Source organism: Gracilinanus agilis, chromosome 3 (assembly GCF_016433145.1).
Source record: "Gracilinanus agilis isolate LMUSP501 chromosome 3, AgileGrace, whole genome shotgun sequence".
NCBI lineage: Eukaryota > Metazoa > Chordata > Mammalia > Didelphimorphia > Didelphidae > Gracilinanus > Gracilinanus agilis.
Genome location: NC_058132.1, coordinates 10,205,962 through 10,229,630, shown reverse-complemented (window position 1 = coordinate 10,229,630; position 23,669 = coordinate 10,205,962). Strand labels below are relative to the sequence as shown.

Here is a 23,669-nt window from a genome sequence, read left to right as displayed (position 1 = left end):
CAGTTATCCCTCTTCATCCCAATCATTCCTCCTTCATTCCCTTCTCCCTCTACAAACCCCCAATGTTTAATTTACACACTTCAGATTGGACAGGTAAACTAAGAGAAAGGCACAGGAAGTGATGCAATAGAAGCTCCTCAGTCAGATCTTGTTTGTTTCCTGGAATTGAAGGACGAGTTGGAGACTTTCCTTGCTGGACCTGAGACCTTTGACCTTCGACCTTGGTGAGTCCATTATTAAATCCCTTCCTTAGAACTACATGTGGTGAGAAGGTTGACTACCTTAGCCTCCCTGGAGGCTCCCTTGATTAGAAGAAGCCCTCATGGCTAAACTCCTTGTTAATTGACTTTTAGGCTCTCTGGCTGGACCTCTGAAGCCCTGGCTAAGTAAAGCCCAGACTTGAATACAAATCTAGTTCATTAAATTAGATCTCTTACTCTACCCTCTTCTCATCTCTCTACTTCCACTCTCTCCTATATTTTTAAAATAAATTACTAAAAATAATTTTAGAATTGATATTATTTCAATTCTTGGTGACCACACCTTTAAATATTAATATCCAACCAAAAAAAAACTTTTTCCCTTTAAAATTTTATGGCTGACCACTTAGGTTGTGATGAGTACCCTCAATCTTCCTAAATTTTCTTGACTTTCCTTTACTTTTGTTACTGTCCCCAAGTCAACACAGCTGCTAGATAAAAGGTAAATTGAAAAAAAAACATTTATTTTCTTTCCCCTTAAAATAAATAGAACACAGCTGTTTTAATTTTAGAGGCAGATCCTAAGGCCTCACCTGGGAAACTGTTTCCAATTAGACAATCCTCAGATTTTGGGAAGGATTCTATCTTTCAGTTGCTTTAATTGTAAGCTGGATGGTTTGCCTTACCAGCAGCAAAAAGGCTGCTTTATTTCTTAACTAACTGAGAAGGCCACACGTAGAGAAAAGCTTTCAGTCCCTCTCAGAAGGAACACAGCTCTGCACTGTGCCCAAATAATTTCGTCTGATAGAAAAATCTCCAGGAAAAACTGAAAAAAAGTCATTGAGCTTAGCTCAGCTTTGTTATTAGAGAAAGTGATTGTTAATCTGAAGTTAACTAAGTTTTTGCCATGTCTTACTCCTAAAAAATCTACTTTCCTTTTTCAAAACCTCACATGTCTCTAGAATTAGCTTAAGTAAGAAGTGAAACCTGGGCATATTAATCAGGAACCACATAAAACTGGTCCTTTTTACCCTGAGAGACTTTTAAAGCCTAAATAAGGGGAAAAGTAATTTATAAAAACTTCTTTTGTCCCAGACCAATTCAGAAAAGGCATTTTGCTTCCCAAAGGAGGAAGCATGTGCTGAGCACTTACCCTTAGCAGCTACTTAACCCTATACTTAGCATCAGACAAAAGGTTCCTAGCCTGCTCTCCACCCAAAAGTTCATTGAATTGAGGTGTGACACACTTAAAGGTGTGAAGAACTTAAAGGGACCACACACCTTTACTTGTAAATTCTCACATCTTGACCTTAAACCCTAGCCAAGGGAAAATTTAGCCAATAGTGTCATGTACTGACAATTACAAGCAATCTAATAATTAAATTTAAACATAATAAGAAAACAATTCAAAATGTTTTCTGATAGCATTTCCAAAGCTGTAACAGCATTGTTTTTTTGGTATTTAAACTGGTTCATAATCCCAGAGAATATATCACAGTGGATATACATAGCATTGTTCCTGGGTATGCTTATAACAGGACATGTGGCAATCCATCTATCTCTCTTTAAGAGAAGACTGACAAACAGTATGAGGTTTGTCCACACTATGCTCAGTGTCGGTATGGGGAACCCCAGAAGTGTGACCAAAGCAAATCTAGATGGATCTAGATGGATGATACTGGGAAGGGGAAGGAAATTTAAAGAGTTGGAGTTGACTTTTTAAGCCTTTTTGGACTACATTGTTTTATTAATGTTAACTTTTTTCAGTTTTGTTCCTCCTCCATAATATTGAACAAGTCTTTGTAACATGGTTATTGGAAATGAAGAAAAGGACTATGGAATACAGTGCCAATCCTGTCACATATATTGTATTTGCTGATTGTTTGTTTTAAGATTTAATTTTGTTTCTTAATTGTCACATAAATGATGATGGATGGACTCCATCAACCTGGTTACAACCTGCATACAACCTTTGGAGAATTTAATGACCTAATAATCTAAATTAATTTTAAGGGGCCTTCAGAAATAACTTTTAGATATTTAGTAGCATCTACTAACTCTGATCATTTGCCTGCCTCTGAGTTCTTTGTAACAAGAGGTAAGGGTTCATTTATGTTGTGAGGGTTATTTAGCAATTTATTTAGTATTAGTGTTGGACTTAGCAGGAAGGGCTAGAGGATTCCAAGACAGAATGAAGGAGCAGGAAGTGGGGCTTGTACTCTGAGAGGGACTCCATTAGTGGGTGGGAACATAACTATTGCTAACCCTGGGAGATCTCAGAGTTAGGGAAAAACTGCATCTAGATTCCCTGGGATCCTGAGAGGTGAAGGCTTTTCAGCAGTGGACAACAGACCTGCAGAACAGCACCAAGTGGGGAAGTGATTTGTGAGCTGGTGGACAGTTTTGCAAACTCACTCTCCCTAGCTGGGTACCTTGGATCACCTGGTAGAGTTGGTTCTTGGTGTCCTGTGACCATCCTTGGATTACTGTGAGACCCCAATTGAAAGCCACCCTCAGGCTTTTTAGCTGAGCTGACCAAACCTGGCTGGAACCAGGTTTGGAGGAGTTTTCCCTGTGACTTCAGTACTGCTTCCTTTGGGTCCTGCCTGGCTTAGGTCAATAGATTAGTGTAGACAAGTCCTCCCCTTGCTCCTGTGGTTTGCCTTAGGTTTCAAGTGCAAAATCCCTTATCCCATCCTTTATTTTTGTTCCCCTCAATTAAAAACTGTTATAAACCTTTACCTGTTGCCTGCTGGTTCCACAGGCCCTGGCCTAACTGCCATTCCTATTGGCAGTTAACAGCTTGGCAGTGAACCCTGGTCTCCCTATCCTGGTTGGTCCTGTCTCTCCTTCAACCCAGTGAGAACTCACAAACCATTTAGGTTACATTTTTAATAATAATAATAACATCTCTGGTGCCCAACTTTACATTTAGTAGCTGAAGTGATTATTATATATCCCTCACCTCCACATCTGTAAAAATGTAATGGATGAGATATAGAACAGTCTCATACCAGAGGACCTGGTATGGTTCTTAGGGTGTGGTACCCCTGAATGGCTCCCAAGAGGGAGCATCTCGAAGGAAGCCTAAATACCTTTCTGAATATATATATTTTTTAACTCTTCAGCTTATTTCACTCTACTTCTCCACCAAAATGATCTTAATTCTTGGTAACATTTTAGACCCAAAAAAGAGTTTTCTTCAGCAGTGGAGGTTTGTGTGTGTGTTGTTGTTGTATTTTCTGGGTTCCTCTGCCACATTTTGGAATGATGGCAGTAGTAGACTTTGTTAAAAATATCTCAGCCAAAGTTGAAAGATTTGCTACGTCTATAGAACTTGTGACAAGTATTCATGAGTTTATAGGTTTTTTTTAAATGTCACATGCATTTGGAGAAAATAGTCCATTGAATTTCTAAATTTTTATTATTGCTTTTCCTTTTATTTTTCTAATAGAATATTAGATTTTTCCTATTTTTATTTCTTGTACTTAAAGTACATATAATCAATATTAATCTTTTGATTCTACAGTAATATATATATATATGTCTGTTGTAAAGTTAATTCATACCTAAAAGCTTTAGACCAATGGTCAGCAACCTTTTTGGCCCTGAGAGCCATAAACGCCTGCGGAAAGAGGAGGATGGAGGCGGAAGGCACTGGAATATGGGGCGGGGGCTGAAGGGCCCCCTGGGGCACATCCTAGGGCACATCCTGGGGCTTTGCCCGGACTGGCTGGTTGGGAGGTAGAGCCAGATATGGCTCGAGAGCCATACGTTGCCGACTCTTGCTTTAGACTATGGAAACCTGCCACTTATTGATAAATGTTATGGGACTATGATTAACGTTTGTGCCTGATTCCAGGAGAAGGAAACAAAAGAGCCATTATATAGTGCCAAGAAGCACAAGGTCAAGGAAACCAACCAATTCTGATGGGAGTGATGAGAATCTGCACAGTGCTAAAGAGCACAAAGCTAAAAAAAATTTTAAAAAGACCATACCAATCCAGGTAGGATTGATGAAACTTCCATGCCAATACTAAAGGACTTGAACCTAGTGTGAGACTCCAGGTTGCGATGCTTAACATATGTTAAGACATAGGACGCCTCGTACTACACTGCCAGTCAAGTACCGAAGGTTGGCTATCATCCTGGCTCTTCCTATACCTGAGAATGAAGGTAAATCAGGGGAAGGAATGAAACTTCCCTTCTACACAAAAATCTGGTCCTCTTTTCTCTCTTATAGCATGGCAATTTCCTGTAGTTTTGGCTGCAAATGGGTAAGAACAATATTACTGCATTTTCTCCTATAGATTTTAGGGACAGAAATTACCTTTATTGGATCATAATACAAGGGTCTATTTCGAATTTATTCTTGTTATATTTTGATTCTGATTTTGAAATTTTTTTCTCCCAAAGTTTAATTTTCTTCTATTTGTTTTTCTTTTTAGGTTTTTGGTTTTTCTTTTGATAATTGAATCATACATCCCATATCTCAATGATGTATTCTGAGCTGATCTGGGTGCTGGTCAATACCATCTTCAGGGGGATTGTATTTTCATAAAAATCTAAGATTTAAAATTTTTTTTGAGAAAATTTTCAGAAAAAAGAAGCCTGCTAACTCCTTGAATCCAGAAGATGGACTATTTGGAGAAAAATGCCTGCAGAAACCTACACTGAATCAAGACAATCCAGAATGAACTTTGGGGTGCTATTGATTGAACTTAAGGGAGTGAACACAATTATTTTGAATGTAACTTGTATGCCAAAGGGAAATGCCCCCTACTTGGCTTTTTATCAATGTGCCTAGCAAAACATTGGTTTTGCTCTCTCTCTTTCTATTTCTTCTACTTCCCTCTTATCTCTAATTATTGTAGTTAGAAGATTTTTAGGGGTACAAGATGATTATGTCAAATGATCAATTGGGGAGATGAGACTCCCAAAGGATCACAAGGGAGATTGTGATAATGAAATTAAATTTGCCTTACCCCTCTTTATATTTAATCACCAAAGGTGAGAACATCCCCACTTAATACACAAGTTGGGAGGTCTGTGACCCACATGTGCTACAATGAGTGATGAATCAAAATCTACTGACTGCCCAGTCCTAAGCAAAGTGTCTGGTGTGATTAGACACATAAACTAAGGTGAAGGTACAGGAAGTGATGCAAAGAAGCAACTTTTAAAAGGGAGTGAGAACTTCCTGTCAGTTAGTTCTTGTTTGTTTCCTGGAGTTAGACGACAAGATGGAGACTGCTTGCTGGACCTGAGACCTTGGTGAGACTGTTCTTAAATACCTTCCTTAGAACTACATGTGATGAGTGAAAAAGGCTGACTGCCTTAGCCTCCCTGGAAGCACTAGCTTCCCAGAGGCTCCCTTGATTGGGAGAAGACCTCATGGCTAAACTCCTTGTTAATTGACTTTTAGGCTCTCTGGCTGGGCCTCTGAAGCCCTGGCAGAGTAAAGACCAGACATGAATAAAAATCTAATTCATTAAATTAGATCTCTTACTCTACCCTCTTCTCATCTCTCTACTTCCACTCTCCTATAGTTTTTAAATAATTTACTAAAAATCATTTTAGAATTGATATTATGTCAATTCTTGGTGACCATATCTTTATATATTAACATTCAACCAAAAAACTCCTTTTCCCCCGTTACAGTCATCACAAGAATTATTCACTATGAACAGGAGGAATTCATACCAGGAATGCAAGGATGATTTAATATTACGAAAACCATCCATATAATTGACCATCTCAATAACCAAAAAAAGAGGTATCACATGATTAGCTCAATAGATGCAGAACAAGCCTTTGACAAAATAAAACATCCATTCCTACTGAAAACACTAGAAAGTATAGGAATACCTGGGATGTTCCTCAAAATAATACATAATATAGATTTAAAACCATCGGCAAGTATCATTTGCAATGGGGACAAGTTAGAAGCCTTCCCAATAAGATCAGGAGTGAAGCAAATAGAGAAGAAAAAGATATTAAGATAGGCAATAAGGAAACTAAACTAACACTCTTTACAGATGATATGATGGTATTCTTAAAGAATCCTAGAAAATAAACTAAAAAGCTAGTGGAAATATTAACAACTTTAGCAAAGTTTCAGGGTACAAAATAAATCCACATGAATCATCATCATTTCTTTATATTTCAAACACAACTCAGTAGCAAGAGTGAGAAAGAGAAACTCCATTTAAAATCACTCTACACGATATAAAATATTTGGTAATGTAATTGCAAAGACAAACACGGGAATTATATGAACACAACTACAAAACACTTCTCACACATTTAAAATTAGATCTAAAGAATTGGAAAAACAATAATTGCTCATGGGTAGGACAAGCTAATATGATAAAAATAAAAATCCTACCTAAATTAATTTACTTGATAGGTACCATACCTATCAAACTACCAACAAAATTTTCATAGAATTAGAAAAAATTATAAGTGTTCAACTCGAAGAACAAAAAATCAAGAATATCAAGGGAACTAAGTTTAAAAAATATGAAGGATGGTGACCTAGCTGTACCAGATGTAAAACTGTGGTATGAAGCAATTTAATATTTTAATATATATATTACATATTTTTATATATATGTATATATATAATTTGTTTTGTTTGACACCAGCACTTCTGTATTTGTAAATAAATATATTTATATATATTTAATATAATAATATATTACTGGCTAAGAGAAAGACGGATCAGTAGATCAATGGAAGAGACTAGGGCTAAATGACCTCAGTGAGCCAGTGTTCCATAAACGCAAAGATCCCACCTTTTGGGACAAGAACTCACTATTTGATAAAAACTGCTGGGAAAATTGGAAAACAGTAGGGGAAAAATTAGATTGAGATCAACATGTCACACCTTATACCAAGATGAATTCAAAATGGATAAAGGCCTTAAATATAAAGAGTGAAATCAAAAGTAATTTAGGAAAACATAGAATAATTTGATCATATTAAATTAAAAAGGTTTTATACAAAGAAAACCAATGCAACTGAAATTAGAAGAGAAGCAAACAATTGGGGAAAATTTTTTATACAAAACCCTCTGACAAAGGTCTAATTTCCCAAATATATAAGGACATAAGTCAGCTATATAAGAAATCAAGCCATTCCCCAACTGACCAGTGGTCAAGGGACATGAATAGGCAGTTTTCAGATGAAGAAACCAAAACTATCAGTAATCTCTTGAAAAAGTGATCTAAATCTCTCCTAATGAGAGAAATGCAAATCAAAACAATTCTGAGGTACCATCTCACACCTAGCAGATGGGCCAATATTACAGAAAAATAAAATAATAAAGATTGGAGGGAATGTGGCAAAATTGGGACACTAATACATTGCTGGTGGAGTGGTAAATTGATTCAACCATTCTGGAAGGTAGTTTGGAATTACGCCCAAAGGACTTTAAAAGACAGCATGCCCTTTGATCCAGTTATACTACTACTGGGTTTTTATACCAAAGAAATAATTATAAAAAATGTTAGTTCAAATATATTTATATCTGTGCATTTTGTGGTGGCAAAGAATTGGAAAATGAGGTGGTGTCCATCAACTGGGGAATGGCTCAACAAACTGTGGTATCTGATGGTGATGGAATACTATTGTGCAGTATGGAATGAAGAACTGGAGGATTTCTATATGAAGTAGAAGAACCTCCAAGAACTAATATAAAGTGAAATGAGCAGAACCAGGAAAACATTGTACACAGTAGCTGGAACAAAGAGGGACGATCAAATGTAACCTACTTTGGACTAACAGCAGTGTAATGATCCAGGACAATTCTGAGGGACTTGTGAGAAAGAAGGCAATCCACATCCAGAAAAAGAACTGTGCAAGTAGAACTTCAAAAGAAAAATATATGATTCATCACATGGTTCCATGAGGATATGATTGGGGGTTTTGGTTTTAAAAAATCATTGTATTACAAATATGAATAATATGGAAATAGGTTTTGAAATAATACATGTATAATCCACTGTACTGTTTGTCAGCTCCAGGAGCAGAGAGGAAAGAGGGGAGGGAACCAATAGTAATCATGTAACCATCCCAAACCCCAGGACCAGGAGGTGAGGAGCTGAGATTTTCCCTGGGCCATCTCTAGAACTGTGGGACACAGGGCCATTCCCCACTAATGGAGTATGTCACAGTCGTGGGTGGACGAATAAATGGCTGTGTTTAAGCATGTCTCTCTGAAACCAGAGCTGGCTCATTCAGGCAGGGGCTACTGAGGCACTAGAAAACCCAACACAGCTGGGGATTGTGGGTGACCTTTGAGGTCATACTGACAGCAAGAAGTGATGACACACCTGGGGACTAAGACAGAGGTCTTAGTTCTTGGGGGAGCTTGGCCAGGGCTGGGGATGGACTACACTCACCTGGGATGGGGACCTCTGGGTCCCGGGGGTCATTCCCTCTAACTCCAGGGTCTCTGCTTTGGTCAGACTCTGGTCCTTCAGTGGGTGGGAGCCCCCAGGTAGGGAAGACTTCTCCTGTGTGCACCTGTGTGGAATTAGAGACGGGGAGGGCTCAGAGGAGCTCCCAGGGCTCTTCTCCTGGCCTCAGAGGAGTCTTTCCACACAGGAGCGGACTGAGAGCCTCAGGCTTGCAAAGAACCTTAGACTGGACAGGAAGAAGCCTCCCCACCCCCTCTGCTGCTCTCGGGCTTCATTCCATTCAGAAACTGCTTTGAGATCACAGGGTGGATTGAGGGAGACTGCTAAGAGGAGAAGTTACTAGGTAATATGGGGGTGGGGGTGGGGGCGAGTAGCCGTTGGACTGTGAGATGAGAATCAGGTTGGGGGGGAAACGTGTTGGCATTAGTTCTGTGCCAGAGATCAGAGCTCCTTCTGTGGCCTGAGGTCACCGGCATCCCCCCCACCACCCCCCACTCCAACCAGGCTCATGTTGGCTGCTTCTCCCCTTGGACCTTTGGGGAAGGGCCCGGACCAGCCCCGTCCTCATCCTGTGACTGTACCCCCATAGCCCAGCAGGCCGGTTCGGGAGGGAGAGAGGAAGGTGGGGACCCATTCTTTCCTCTGGGGGAGGGTCTGGTCCAGACAGAGCCGCCCCCGCCTGACACCAGCACTTCTTTTTCTTACAGTCCTTTAAAGTGAAGAATACAGATAAAGAGACACAAACGGAGACCTCTTCCTCCCCCCCAATACTTCTCTTGCCTTCTCTCTCTACTGACAGGAGCACCGCAGCTTCTCCCTCCACCCCCTCCCACCTTGAACGGACTTCCAATTTCAGTTACCCGCAACTGTTCCACCCAGGTCTCCACTAGCAAAAACAGATTCCCAGCATGCCCTGGGACTGCACAGGGGGAAGTGCCAAGTCTTGGGCGAAGTTAGGTTCCAAGCATTCTGGGAAATGGAGTTTTCCACAATGGGAATGCCAAGGCTTGGAGGATGTTATGCCAGAGGCATTCTGGGAAATGGAGTCTTACTTCCTGGACCTCTACGTTTGGAGCCCTAGTGGAGGAGGGGCCACGCACCCAGGTTTCCAGTCTCCCTGGCTGCAGCTGGTCCTTTTAGTTTCCTTTCTGGCAGTTTTAGCTCTGATCCTCCTCGGCCTCCTTCCTGTGATATAGGAGGCGGCCATGGAAAGAAACACGGAAGCATTTCGGAGGAGAGAACAGATCTCGGGTGAGAAGGGACCCAAGAAGCCCCTGAGCCCGACCTCCTCATCTCAGGGAGGACCTAACTGGGGCAGACAGGCTGGTCCTTGTCCTGAATTAGGGGCGGGAGGATGGCTGGTTCCTGTGCCGTATTGATGCTAATAGCAGGGCCCTGGCATGGAAAAGCCTCAATTCCTGTATTTTAGGAACAAATATTACGTATTTCTCTATCAGACCAGGTTCGGAGATTCCATCTAGTCTATGGCTTTTTGCACTTCCTTTGCATTAAGCATCCCAAATAACTTCTTCCTCTTCCACAGAATTTGGTGAATTAGTTAAAGGGGCAAAGAGTGTTTTCAGGCCTGAGAGGGAGCCTTCCCGGGTCCCCCTGTTTGTGGACAAGGGCTGAGGCTTGGCTGGACCATCTCATCAGGTATTCGCCAGTTAGGGGTGTCTTGGGGTGCTGCAAGGAGGGGCTGAATAAGGAGCTCCTCAAACTCTCTGTTAAACTGCCTGAGCAAGATCTGGGCTCTCTGGTCACTGGGGAGGCCCCTGACCTCCATGGCCCACCCCAGGGGCTGATGCTGGGCTGACCCCATACTCGGATCTCACCAATAAAATGTCACATCTCATTCCTAATCACTCTCACATGACTTTATTCCTACCAGGAGGAAGCAGCTGAGGCCATTTAGCAGCCAAGTTGGCCAATTCTGAGCCTGGCCCAATCCAGCCCAGCTCCTGCCTTCCTCTCCTCTTTCTCCAGTATCTGTTTGGATTAAACATGAAACCCCTCCAGTGCCAATAGGGTAAGGAGGGGTGTCTAGTGGTGGGCCATGAGGAGGTGGGAAGGGCAGAGAGGTATCAGGGAGGGGCCAGCAGGTCACCCCAAACCCTCCCCTCCTATTGCTAAGCCCCTGACCCCAGGGGGCTGGTCACTGCCTTGGCATCTGGTCCTTCCTGCTCCTGAGCAGCACTATCCAGCTTGACCCTCTGTCCACACCCTCCTTCTGGAGCCCAGCTTCTCTCTGTCTCTCTTCTGCCTGGGTTTTAGGCAGCATTTCTGTATCCCTCATTCCACAAGAAAGAAAATCCTCACAGCCAGAATTTCTATGGCCCCCAGGGATTTGTCACAAGCATCTTGTGTCACTGCCCCATTTTACACACGGGGAAATAAATTGGAGATGAAGTGACTTGTCCAAGTCTACACAGCCACCAAGTGTCTCAGGGGGATTCCATGTCAGATCTGGATTCCATCCATGTTTTCCTTCATGGGCTTCAGATGAAGGCTCTGTGGTTTTGAAGCCACTCTTGCCAGCACCCCAGGGATTGGCCCTCATTGTATGTGAAAAGAAAACCAATGTAATATTAGTGAAGAAATATTAAATTAGCCAAGCTTGTCCTAATGGTGGAGTTATACAAGAGCCACCCTCACTGAAGCAGAAATAAGTGACAGGATTAAAGAGTTTAAGCTCATGGAGCTTGCATCCTCTGGCACCATGCTGGTTCCAAAACATATAACAAGGGTGACCATGGACGTGTGTGTGTGTGTGTGTGTGTGTGTGAGGACTCTAGCCATCTCCTGAGATCATTGAATTGGACCTGGAAGGGAGGATGCATATCACCTGGGCTGACTCTTTTGTTTCACAGAAGAACACACTGAGGCTCAAGAAGAGACAAGCACATGTCAAAGCCAGGATCTGAACATGGTGAGCCCTCAGGACTACCAGCCACCTCCTTTCCTCTCTCAGCAGAGGACATCAGAGGGGATCCTGGATCAGCCACTTCCTCTGTGACTTTTTCTGAGGATCAAACCTATGAGGTTGGGGTGGGAGGGCGTGGGAGGGCTGAGAGGGGTGGGAATGAGGAGGCAGATGGAAAAGGATGGGAAATGGGGTTGGACCTTTTTTGCATAGAAATCATTTAGGAAATTCGACCTTGTGTCCAGGCCAGAGCTAAGGAAAATACAAACAGCCTGGGAAACATCATTGCCAAAGTAAAGACATTCCCTGGGCTCCAGCAGCTGAACTTCCACAGGAGAATAGTGGCCATTGAGGGGGCTTTCCTGGTTTGGAGAGGGTGGCCTCAGGGTACAGACTAACATCCAGCATTTGGGTACAGAAATAGAGTTCTTTGCTCTTAGTTGTTGTTGGCTGAATTGGAGAAGAGAAAGGACTGGAATGGCAAAGGAAGGTTTTCAGTAAATGAAGAATCATGAAGGTATTAAAGATGTATTCATTTTACATTTTGTAATATTCTCTCTCTCTCGCTTGGTCTTAAAATATTTCCTTTCCCATAGATCTGACAGGTAAACTATTCTATGTTCACCTAATTTACTTAGTTTCCTTCTTTATATTTATGTCGTTTACTTATTCTGAATTTATCTTAGTATAGGGTGTGAGATGTTAATCTAAACGTAATCTCTCATACTGTTTTCCAATTTTCCCAGCACTTTTTGTCAGATAGTGGGTTCTTGTCCCAAAAGCTGGGATCTTTGCATTCATGGAACACTATCTTTCTGAGATCATTTACCCCAAGTCTATTCTGTTGATCCTTCCTTCTGTCTCTTATCCAATACCACTCTATACATTTTAATTCTTCTTATTTTTTAAACCCTTACCTTTGTCTGGGAATCAATACTGTGTATTTCTTCCAAGGCAACAGAGTGGTAAGGGCTAGTCAATTGAGATTCATTGATTTGCCCAAGGTCACACAGTTTGCAAGTGTCTGTGACCAGATATGAATCCAGAACCTCTCTGGGCCTGACTCTCAATACACTGAATCATTTAGTTGCCTCCATTGTTATTGTTATTAGTGCTTTAGTGCAAAAGAACTACTTCATATTAGATGACCTTATACAGGATTTTAGAATTGAAAACAATGCAAGGGGTAATAAGTGGAAGCAATTCTCTGAAAGGGAATTCAAAAATATCAGTTTCATTTCAGGTTTCAAACTCAAAATCTTTTTTATTAAAATGTGTAATTTGGCAAACTCTGGTAAAGATAAGGTGTAGAAAGGCCATTTCTCCTTTTCTCCTACAATCTGGATGCTAGATTATGAACTAAACTTTTAAGAAAGTGAAAAAATATACATTTGGAAAAAATTATGACTTTTATCTGCCCCGTTGATCATGTGTATTAATCATAAAGTACTGTTTTCTGAATTTTAATTTCAGTTGTAAATCTAGTTCTCAAGCATTAAGTTTCATTCTGATGAGTATTTTGCTATCCTTATGAAAATGATAAAACAGTTTGTTGTGTTTTTAATAATTGTAACAATATTGTATAATTGATTATAATATCATAATTTTATAATTATCATATAAATATAATTATAATTTATAATAAAAAGATATGAAATCCTGGGAATACAAGCAGATGTGAGTTTGAATGGACAGGAAATGACTGAGCTTTGTACTGATGTTACTGTGTTAGCTCCAGTGTCGGAGACATTACAACCACTCAATAGTACAAAACCATGTGTCTGTGACTATTGGAGACCAGATTATGATCTTCTGGTTGACACGGGAGCCAGTAAATCAGTTTTGCAAAGTTTTCCTGAGAATTTTAGAGCTGTTGGTACAATGGAAGTAATAGGTGCTACTGGAAAACCTCAAAGATTAGCAAAATTACAACCTAAAATTTAGGTCCACTATCTGTGGAGCATGCATTTCTTTGTATGCCAGAATGCCCAGTGAATATCTTGGGTAGAGATATATTGTGTTTACACAATAATAATAATGAGGGCAATGATCCACTGTACTGAAAATGGTATTTCTTTACATCTACCAGAAGAATCTCTGAAAGCCTTTCCATTGCTATTCTTAGATTCAGTGAGTACAGAGGGTGACTTAGGTTCACTTTATCCAGAACCCAAGGATATCCCTAAGGATCTTTGGTCAAAGACTTCTACAGATGTGGGTTTATTGAAATCAGCTACTCCAGTCAGGATGAGGACTAAGGAAGGACCAGTTCCTTGTGTACCTCAATATCTCTTGACTAAAGAAGCAATTGAAGTTATAAGACCAAGTATAAGTCACCAGGTTTCCCCCAACTGGGAAAACGGTTGGCCCCATCTTTGGAGAGCCCTGGGGACACCCCCAAAGCAGAAGGAGAAGCAGGATGCTCAGAGAGATCCCTGGAGGAGGGGAAGCTGTGGGAGGGGGGGCCTTGGGCCTGGCCCTGAGCCCTGGACTGTCAGCTACTGCCCCCTGCCTCAGTTTCCTTCTCTGTTAGAAGAGATGATCCTAGCAACACCTCCCCAGGCCATGGGAATCACAGATCCAGTGAGTGATCAATCAAAATTTGTTAGACATCTGTTGTATGCCTGGCCCTACCTGAGGCTAGTCTAAAGAAGCAGCAGCGCAGGTCTGGAAAGGGAAATGGTGGGGAGAAGGCTGCAGCCACCCAAGACTGGGGAACAATTTGTGTATGGCTCTTCCCCCACCAGGGTGCCAAACCAACGTAGGGTCCAAGAAGGGAGCACTCCATTTCCCAGAATAGCACTCATGACTTCCTGCAAGCCTTGGCCCTCCCCTTGTGGAAAACTCCATTTCCCAGAATCCCTGTGTACTGACCACCCAAGTCTAGGCACCTAACCCTATGCAATTCCAGAGTATGCAGGGAATTTCATGAGGGTAGTCTCTGCTCCTGGAGTGCTCACACATGTGGTTTTAGGGCATTTCCTCATTGAGAGGGAGAGGAGAGGGAGTCAATGCAAAAGGTACAACTGGGGCTCCCCTGTCTGGCACAGGAGACTTTCTGCTCCTTGACTCCTGGGGAGCAGGGGAAGGTCCAAGTAGCCTAGATCCTGGTAATAGCCTGGGACGGCTGGGAGGGTGGAGGAGAAGGAGGAAGCTGCTCCACAGGTACAACAAGAGAGGCAGGGCAGAGTCAGTGTGCTGGGTGTATTATGGGGAAAACCAGGGGTATTAACTTAAATATTATTTGTGGGCTTAGTGGGGTGGATAGGAGACAGGAAGGAACAATGGGTAAGACTTTACGAACCAGGGAACCAGGTTTAACTATAAGGGAAATGACCATTGACAGAAATGGCAGGTAAGCCTGACTAACTGTCACTCTGCCCCACCCAGCCTGGAATAACTTCAGGGTATTAAATACACACTATGAGGACTTTAAAGTACTAGAAAACACACAGGGAAACAGTTTAATTATAATATGTGGGGATTGAAAAGGGGGTTAGGTGAAGCTATGACTAACTACCCAGGACTGGAGTCAAAAGGGGTAAGATTCTTGCCAACCTGGCTCCTGCCAGGTTTTGACAGCTTGGCTAAGGACCTGAGGAAGAGGGCTTTAATTTGGGGTCTCACAACAGTTCCAGAGATGTTTTCTGGATACCAGGAACCAACTCCTCCTCAGCCAATGATCCAAAGTAACCAGATAGGGAGAGATGTCTGCAAACTGTCCACCAGATCACAGGCCACTTCCTACTTCCTGCAAGTTGACTTGCAGGATTGATGTTTTCTGCCTTCTCAACCTTCCCCACTCTCCAAGATCCCAGGGAATCAGGGTACAACTCCACTAGCTTTGAAGTCTCCCAGGGTCAGTTACAGCTTGTCCCAACCACCATGGAGTCCAATCTCAGAGAGCAAGCCCACTTCCTGCTTCCCCATTCCATTTGGAATTGTCCAGCCCTTCCTATTAGGTCTCCTAAATAATAACTAAGTAATCCTCCTCACAACAGTTGTAAATGTCTGAGGTGGGGAGAGGGTGATGTCTGTGTGTCCCAGTGTCCCTGTCAGTACATCGCTTTAAAGGACTATACAAAGGGGATAAACATAGAAGTACCTGTGTTAGGTGGGGACAGCTCTGTCTGGACCTGGAGCCATGGCGGGTCTTTGACCTCCCCTGGAAGAGAAAATGCCTCTCTCCCCCAGCCAGGATACCATGGGGGGTGGTGCAGTCACAAGATGGGGGCAGGGCTGGTTCAGGCCCTTCCCCAAAGGGGACATTCAGATCAGAACAACTTCAAGGGAAGAAACAGCCAACATGAACCTGATCAGGGGGCAGCGGAGGATGCCCATGCCCACACGCCAAGGAAGTAGCTCTGATTTTGGGCACAGAACAAATGCCAACACATCTCCTCCCCACTTTACCCAGTAACCTCTCCTCCTAGGAACCTCCTTCAATGTACCCTTTGCCCTCAATGCTGTTTCTGAATTGAAGGAAAAGATGGTGCCAGAGAAGCTGTGGAGGCTTTTTTTTTTTTTTTTAACATTTAATATTTATTTTTTAGAAAAGTTGACATGGTTACATGATTCATGCTCTTACTTTCCCCTTCACCACCACCACCCACACCCCATCCATAGCCGATGTGCATTTCCACTGGTTTTCACACGTGTCATAGATCAAGACCTATTTCCAAATTGTTGATAGCTGCATTGGTGTGGTAGTTTCAAGTCTACATCCCCAATCATGTCCGCCTCAACCCATGTGTTCAAGCAGTTATTTTTCTTCTGTGTTTCTGGGGAGGCTTCTTTCTGTTCAGTCCAAGGCCCTTTCCAAGCCTGAGGCTCCCTGTTCCCTCCTGTGGGGAATCTCCCCTGAGGGCAGGGGAAGGGCTCTGGGAGCTCCTCTGGACCCTCCCCCTCTCTAATTCTCCACAGGTGTACAAAGAGGAAGTCTCCCCACCTTGGGGCTCCCACCCCCTGAAGGACCACAGTCTGACCTAAATGGAAACCCTGAAGCCAGAGGGAATGGCCCCTGGGACCAGGTGAGTGAAGGTCCATCCCCAGCACTGGCTAAGCTCCCCTCAGTTGGAATCCAGCAGTTGGAATCTGTCTTTCCCAAGCCTCCAGGGGCAACATCACTGCTTGCTGTCAGTGTGACCTCAAAGGTCATTCACAATCCCCAACTCTGTTCTAGGGTTTTCCAGGGCCTATGTAGCCCCTGCCTGGTGAGCCAGCCCAGGTTCCAGAGAGACAGGCCCAAAAGCTGTCATTTATTCATCCACCCTCCTATGTGACACATTGTATCAGGGGAAATGGCCATATATCCCACAATTCCAGGGATGGCTCAGGGACAGTCTCTGCTCCTGACCTCCAGGTCCTGGGGTTTGGACAGGTCATTCAGGCCTGCCAGGGAGGCTTTGGAAGAAGTTTGGGGTGAGATCAGGTGAGGGTACAAACAGGAAAAGGTATGTTTTCAGCAGAAGAAAAAGGATGGGAATTCTGCATGAGGGCTAAAAGGTCTGCTTTTCAAATATTATTAAACTAGCAGGATCTTAAGAGTGCACTTAACATATGGAAACTTTAGGTCTTTCCTTGTCCAATTAGAATCATGTACCTTGAACCTAACAGGATTATCTAACCAGTTACTTTCTCAGTATTTTTCATTTTGGTTCTCTTAGAAGAATGAGATGCAATTAAGGTTTTAGTCCTATACAAATATAAGCAACAATTTTTGGTTCCCTTAAAAGAATGAAATGCAATTAGGGTTTTAGTCCTTTACAAATATAAGCAACAATGCCTTTTGGGGAATAAATTTCTCTACCCCCACCTGTGATGATTTCACAAATGAATTAACTTGCAAGAGACTAATTATGCTCCAGTTAAAATAGACACGTGGGTGGGGTGCAAATACTTCATTAATTTCCTATTGTATATAGACAACTGTATATCCATTGAGTTGCCCATAGTAGAACATACATCGTTGTTGACTACATTCAAGTGGGAAGATATAACAAACTATTTCAGGGACTTTATCTTATACACGATTATCATCAACAGACAGTCCAATGACTGATTCACTGGATTGTGTGGGATACAGAATGACCTCACATTAGACTAGAAACAGTCATATCTTACAATTTGCATAATGTTCCTACATTTCCTTGGCCACTTTTTCAGATTATAGACATTTTACAACAAAGAAAAAGCAGATACAAGTGTATAACCACATTAACACTGGTCCTTTAGACATCAGAATCAGTGCATAGAGTGATTCAATACTATTTGACTTTAGGTAAGAGTCAGAGTGCTGTCAATCAGACAGTAATAATTCCACTTTAACCCAAAACAATAATCAGGTGGAAAACATTCCTATTTAAAAGGAAATGACAAAGTAGGGATCCTGAATCAAAAAGGGATCCTACTGTTACATGTGTCAAGAATCATCTCCTTGACTTCTGCCAGTTAAAGATCTCCACCAGTGAGTATTTGGGATCATATTCCTTCTAAGTAACTGATGGCTTTTCTCTGGAAAGGTGGGTTACTGGCATAATGATCAATGTCCCATCACACAATAATACCTGAACTCAAGACTCAAAATGTTAGTTACAGTCCCAAAAACATTTACCTCAAATGGCAAATCTCATCTCTCACAGCCTAGAGCAAAAAATTTTCCAGGATTCACACAAAGAGAAGAGATTTCATTCTGTTGTGTTATTTGATTTTAAGTTAGAACTCATCCTGGAATAAAGATTAATTCTTATTTGTACAGTACTAGAATCAAATGAATACATCCTTAATGGTCTCATTTCCTTATTTAGAAATCCAATAACACAAACAAGATCTGGTTTGGCAAGTGTGATTGCTTTGCCCACTCAATTGACTTCTTAAAGTCTTATAAGTTTACAAAGAAAAAGTTTTCCCCTTTAACCTTTCCATACAATAATCACCCACTCTTTATTTTCTTTATTCTCTCTTTCCATATGTTAGGCCTCACAGAATCTCAATGCTCTACACTGGATTTAGTTGATAGGATTTTACCCCAGACTATCACAATTTATTTCAATGGGAGTTTTCAGGGACATGGACTTATTCCCCTTCAGCCCCTAATATTTTCTTTTTCAGAGTAAGAAACAACATAGTTCTCAAATTCCAATGAACAGAATTACAAAATAGATAAGAAATTCAGCAAGAAACTAATACTAGTTGGATGTGTCCCAATTCTTATGCTTTTTTCTTTTCCTTGAGCCAGAAAGGGTTAAGAAATCTTCAGACAATTTTAACTTTTTAGTTTTAACCTTTTTAGTTTAACTTTTTTTTAAACCTGTGTTGATATTTTAAGAAACAAAGTGCACTCACACACCTCCAATCCTCTCTTATTACTTCATCAGAGGGGTGTTCAGTCCCAGAAATCAGCCAACTGCATCATGAGCCTGAGTCCTTGGATAGAATGGACTGAACAGTAGGGATAAGGTCCTGCATCCCTTCGACATCTTCCCCATTCCCTCTAATTTGTTTGTTTGGAAAAACCTACAAGTGTCAGCAAAAAAACAGGAAACTAATGAGTGCCAATTAACTCCTCCTTGGTCTCAACTGTGAGCAACTGCCTTTTCTGGCTCCTTTTGGTTCCATCCCCCTTGCACAAATCCCATCCTTACACTAGACAATGGCTAAGAAAACTGAAATAGATGAATACCAACAAATAGTGAGGAAGAATGGTGAGCATTAGTGTAGCTGCCAGCAGCCACAAAATAGAGCTTTTTGTGGGTGAACCCTCAGAAGTGTAGTTGGAGATGTGGGAAGATGGGTGCTGGGGTTTAGAGAGAAGAGAGAGGGAATATGAGAAGAAAGACTCAGAGTCAAGAGAATTTCAGCAAGCTTAACCCTTACAGTGAGTAGGCTCTAGGTAGAATTGAGCTTCCTCATGGTCAGGCATACTGATTTTTATTGGGGAGGTAACAAAAAGGAAAAGAGGGGAAGGGAGACTGGCATTTGAGTTTGTCTGATAAATATGTTAAACAGTTGTTGTTGATAAAACAAATATACTGAGATATCTGGTCAGTTTTCCTGAGTGTAGCCTCAGGGCTGGGTTACAATTAGACAAGGTTAAGAACTTAACTCAAGTTTAAAGAAACCAATTATTAGAAATATCATAAGAGTCAGCTTTTCAGCACCCCTAAAATATTATCAAGATTAGTATATGCCTGGACTCTGACAATCAGGATTCCAGAAAAAAAGTTCTTATTATTGTAGTGTTTTTTGTACAGTATGAAATTTGGAATGTTTAATGATGGCTTCTCCTTGAGACAGTCAATGAAGACTGGGCTACAGCAAAACACTTTTCCTAGACAATGTGAAGCTCTTCCTGTAATCATTCCCTGTACACCCCTTCATTCCAGAAAGAATGTTGTTCACTACCGATTATCTCTGCCCCAGATCAATGGAGCCTCCTCGAAGTCTCCACCCCCTCCACCACAACTAGATATAATTATATTGGCTCGCCAATAGATTTTTTTCCTTTCCTTTGGCCCTCTCTAAAAAGTTTACCCATCATTGGTCTAGTGATTTGAATGAACACAAAACAGCTGATCAGGCCTTTGGATGATGACAAAAATTGATCCAGAACTAAATTATCACTCTTTGCAGATGATATGATAGTATACTTTGATAATCCTAGAAAATCAAGTAAAAAGGTAATAGAAATAATTAATAATTTTAGCAAAATTGCAGGATACAAAAAATAAACCCACATATCATCAGCGTTTTTATATATTCCCAACAAAAATCAGCAACAAGAGTTAGAAAGACAAATTCCATTTACAATCACTCTAGACAATATAAAATATTTGAGAATCTTTTTGCCAAGACAGACACAGAAATCATATGAACACAACTACAAAACACTTTTCACACAAATAAAACTAGATCTAAATAACTGGAAAAACAATCATTGTTCTTGGGGCAGGAAGAGCTAATATAATAAAAATGACAATCCCATTCAAATTAATTTGCTTATTCAGTACTATACCTATCAAACTACCAAAAACCTTTTTTAAAGAATTAGAAAAAATTAAAACGAAGTTGATCTGGAAGAACAAAAGATCAAGAATATCAAGTGAACTAATTTTAAAAAATGTGAAGGATGGTTACCTAGCAGTAACAAATCTTAAACTGTGCTGTGAAGCAGTGATGATCAAAACAATATGGTACTGGCTAAAAGAAAGAAGGATCAGAAGATCAGTGGAACAGACTAGGTGTAAATGACCTCAGCAAGCTAATGTTCAATAAACTCAAAGATCCCAGCTTTTGGGACAAGAACCCACTGTTTGACAAAAACTGCTGGGAAAATTGGAAAACTATGGGAAAAATTAGGATTAAGTTAATTTGTCATACCTGAAACAAAAGATAGGGAACTTTACAAGATACAAAATGAATAATTTTGATTATATTAAATTAAAAAGTCTGCATCAATTCTCAAGTCTTTCCAGGGTATGGATAGAATTTGCTCCCCAGGACCCAGCATCCCTTTTGTGTGCTCATGCTGAATGCATACACTATACTGCATGCATCTTTCTCTTTCCCTGACGTTGCAGAAGCTGGCTTTGAGCCAAGCTGGAGAATTTACTCACGTGGTCACATGTGTGAGTGTAATTGGGTTTTATACTTCTATTTCTTTTTTTACTTCTTCTACTTCAAGTATTTATTAATAAACTTTATAAAATACTTGGAGTTGTTGATATTAATTTAACTATTACGCCACGTTTTTCTGAGCTCCTCTTCCTCATTTATGATAAAATAATAGGATTCTATTACAATCATATGCCACCATTTGCTCTGCCATTTCCCAAATGATGAGTTTCTTAATTTCCAATTCTTTTGTTACACCAAAAATAGCACCTTTAAGTGTTTTGTATTTTTAATATATATTTTAGGCCCTTTTCCCTTTTTGTTTTTTAATGCCCTTTGGATATAGTTCCAAATTGATCTTCAAGAATAACTGAATTGGTTCACAACCCCAAAAGTTCATTCCTTTTTCAATCTTCCCCACATCTCCAACTTTTGTCACTTTCCTTTCCTGGCACAACAGTTGGTCTAATAGATGTAGGCTGGTCCCTCAGACTTGTTATCATTTGCATTTCTCCAAATGATAAGAGGTCATCCTCCTCCTGAGGAAAGCTCATAAACTTGAGCCTGTACATTATGTTGTGTTTCCCCCTCACACCCCCCCGCTATGAATTCCCTGATATGTAGCTGAAAGACTTCCTACAGGAAATCCATCTGGAACTGGTCTGTTCAGAAGACATTTTCTCATACTCAACCAGCTCTGGACTCTCCATTTCAATGTCTTTCTTCATTCATGACAGGAATAAGATTTCTATCCAAAAGGAATTCTTGCTTGGGAATAAGAGATGATTGTTGCCTCAAGGCTTTACCATATTGATCATATTGCGAAACTTTCTCTCTAGCATGGATCCTCTTTTGTTAAATAAGCTAAGAGTGACAACTATAAGCTCAGTCTCACTCATGAGGTATCTCTCCAGTGGGGATTTTCTCACATGAAGCAACTGTGGAGCATTAAGAGAAAGGCTATCCAAATTTTTTACATTCATAAAGTTTCTCTCCAGTGTGAATTCTCTGATGTGCAGCAAGACTCGCCCTATGTGTGAAAGCCTTTCCACATTGTTTACATTCAAAAGGTTTCTCTCCAGTGTGGATTCTCTGATGATTAGCAAGATAGCCCCTCTCTCGGAAAGCCTTTCCACATTGTTTACATTCATAAGGTTTCTCTCCAGTATGTATTCTCTGATGTACAGCAAGACTGCTCCTCTCTGTAAAAGCCTTTCCACATTGTTTACATTCATAAGGTTTCACCCCACTGTGTATTTTCTGATGTACAGCAAGATGGCTCCTCCGTTTGAAAGTCTTTCCACATTGTTTACAATCATAAGGTTTCTCTCCAGTGTGGATTCTGTGATGTGCAACAAGATGGCCACTCCGAGTGAAAGCTTTTCCACATTGTTTACATTTATAAGGTTTCTCCCCAGTATGGATTCTCTGATGCTTAGCAAGATCACTCCTCCATGTAAAAGCCTTTCCACATAGTGTACATTTATAAGGTTTCTCTCCAGTGTGGATTCTCAGATGTTCAGCAAGATTGCCCCTCTCTATGAAAGCTTTTCCACATTGTTTACATTCATAAGGTTTCACTCCACTGTGGATTTTCTGATGTCCAGCAAGATGGCTCCTCTGTTTGAAAGTCTTTCCACATTGTTTACATTCATAAGGTTTCTCTCCAGTGTGGATTATCTGATGTCTAACAAAATTACTCCTATGTGTGAAAGCCTTTCCACATTGTTTACATTCATGAGGTTTCTCTCCAGTGTGGATTCTCTGATGTGCAGCAAGATAGCCCCTCTCTGTGAAAGCCTTTCCACATTGTTTACATTTATGAGGTTTCTCTCCAGTGTGGATTCTCTGATGTGCAGCAAGATAGCCCCTCTCTGTGAAAGCCTTTCCACATTGTTTACATTCATAAGGTTTCTCCCCAGTATGAATTTTCTGATGCTTAGCAAGATTTCCCCTCCCTCTGAAAGACTTTCCATACTCTTTACGTTTATAAGGTCTCTCTCCAGGGTGGATCATTTGATATAAACCAAGCTCAGGGTTCTGACTCAAAAGTTTCACCCCTTTATTACTCATAGAAAGTATCTCTACCTGTTTACTCTTTGGATGTCTTGTGAGGTCTAAATTCAGGCCATAGGTGATTCTTCCTCGGTTACCTTGATACATGGGCATTTGAGGTGGTTTCTCATGTGACTTACTAAATCCCTCTTTTTCAGGAAAGCATTTGGTGTATTCACTATCCCCACAATAGTCATTTCTTGAGATCAATTTAATATACTGATTTAGGATTGAATTTTGACTAAATTTCTGGGTAATTTCATCAAATTCACAGTCATTCTTCCGATTTTTATTTACCTTGATATTATAGTCACAGATTTCTCTCAAATTGAAGTCACAGGGATACTTATTCATGCCACTTGGAGGGGCAGATCCTTCCAGACAAAGGCTCAGCTTTGTAGACCTCTCCTTCAGTTCAAAATTAGTCTCTGCCTCTGAAGAAAACAAATAATGATA

At 41.0% G+C, this 23,669-nt stretch overlaps 1 protein-coding gene across 1 annotated transcript in view; it reads right to left on the bottom strand.

Moving 5' to 3' along the window:
- Window positions 1-23,669, bottom strand: part of LOC123240726 (zinc finger protein 850-like) — a gene marked incomplete at both ends in the record, with an annotated part of 90,614 nt that overhangs the window by 27,306 nt on the left and 39,639 nt on the right. Inside the window, one exon of the mRNA XM_044668444.1 lies at window positions 22,172-23,096. Coding sequence (XP_044524379.1) covers window positions 22,172-23,096 — 925 coding nt within the window. The remainder of the gene's footprint in view (window positions 1-22,171; window positions 23,097-23,669) is intronic.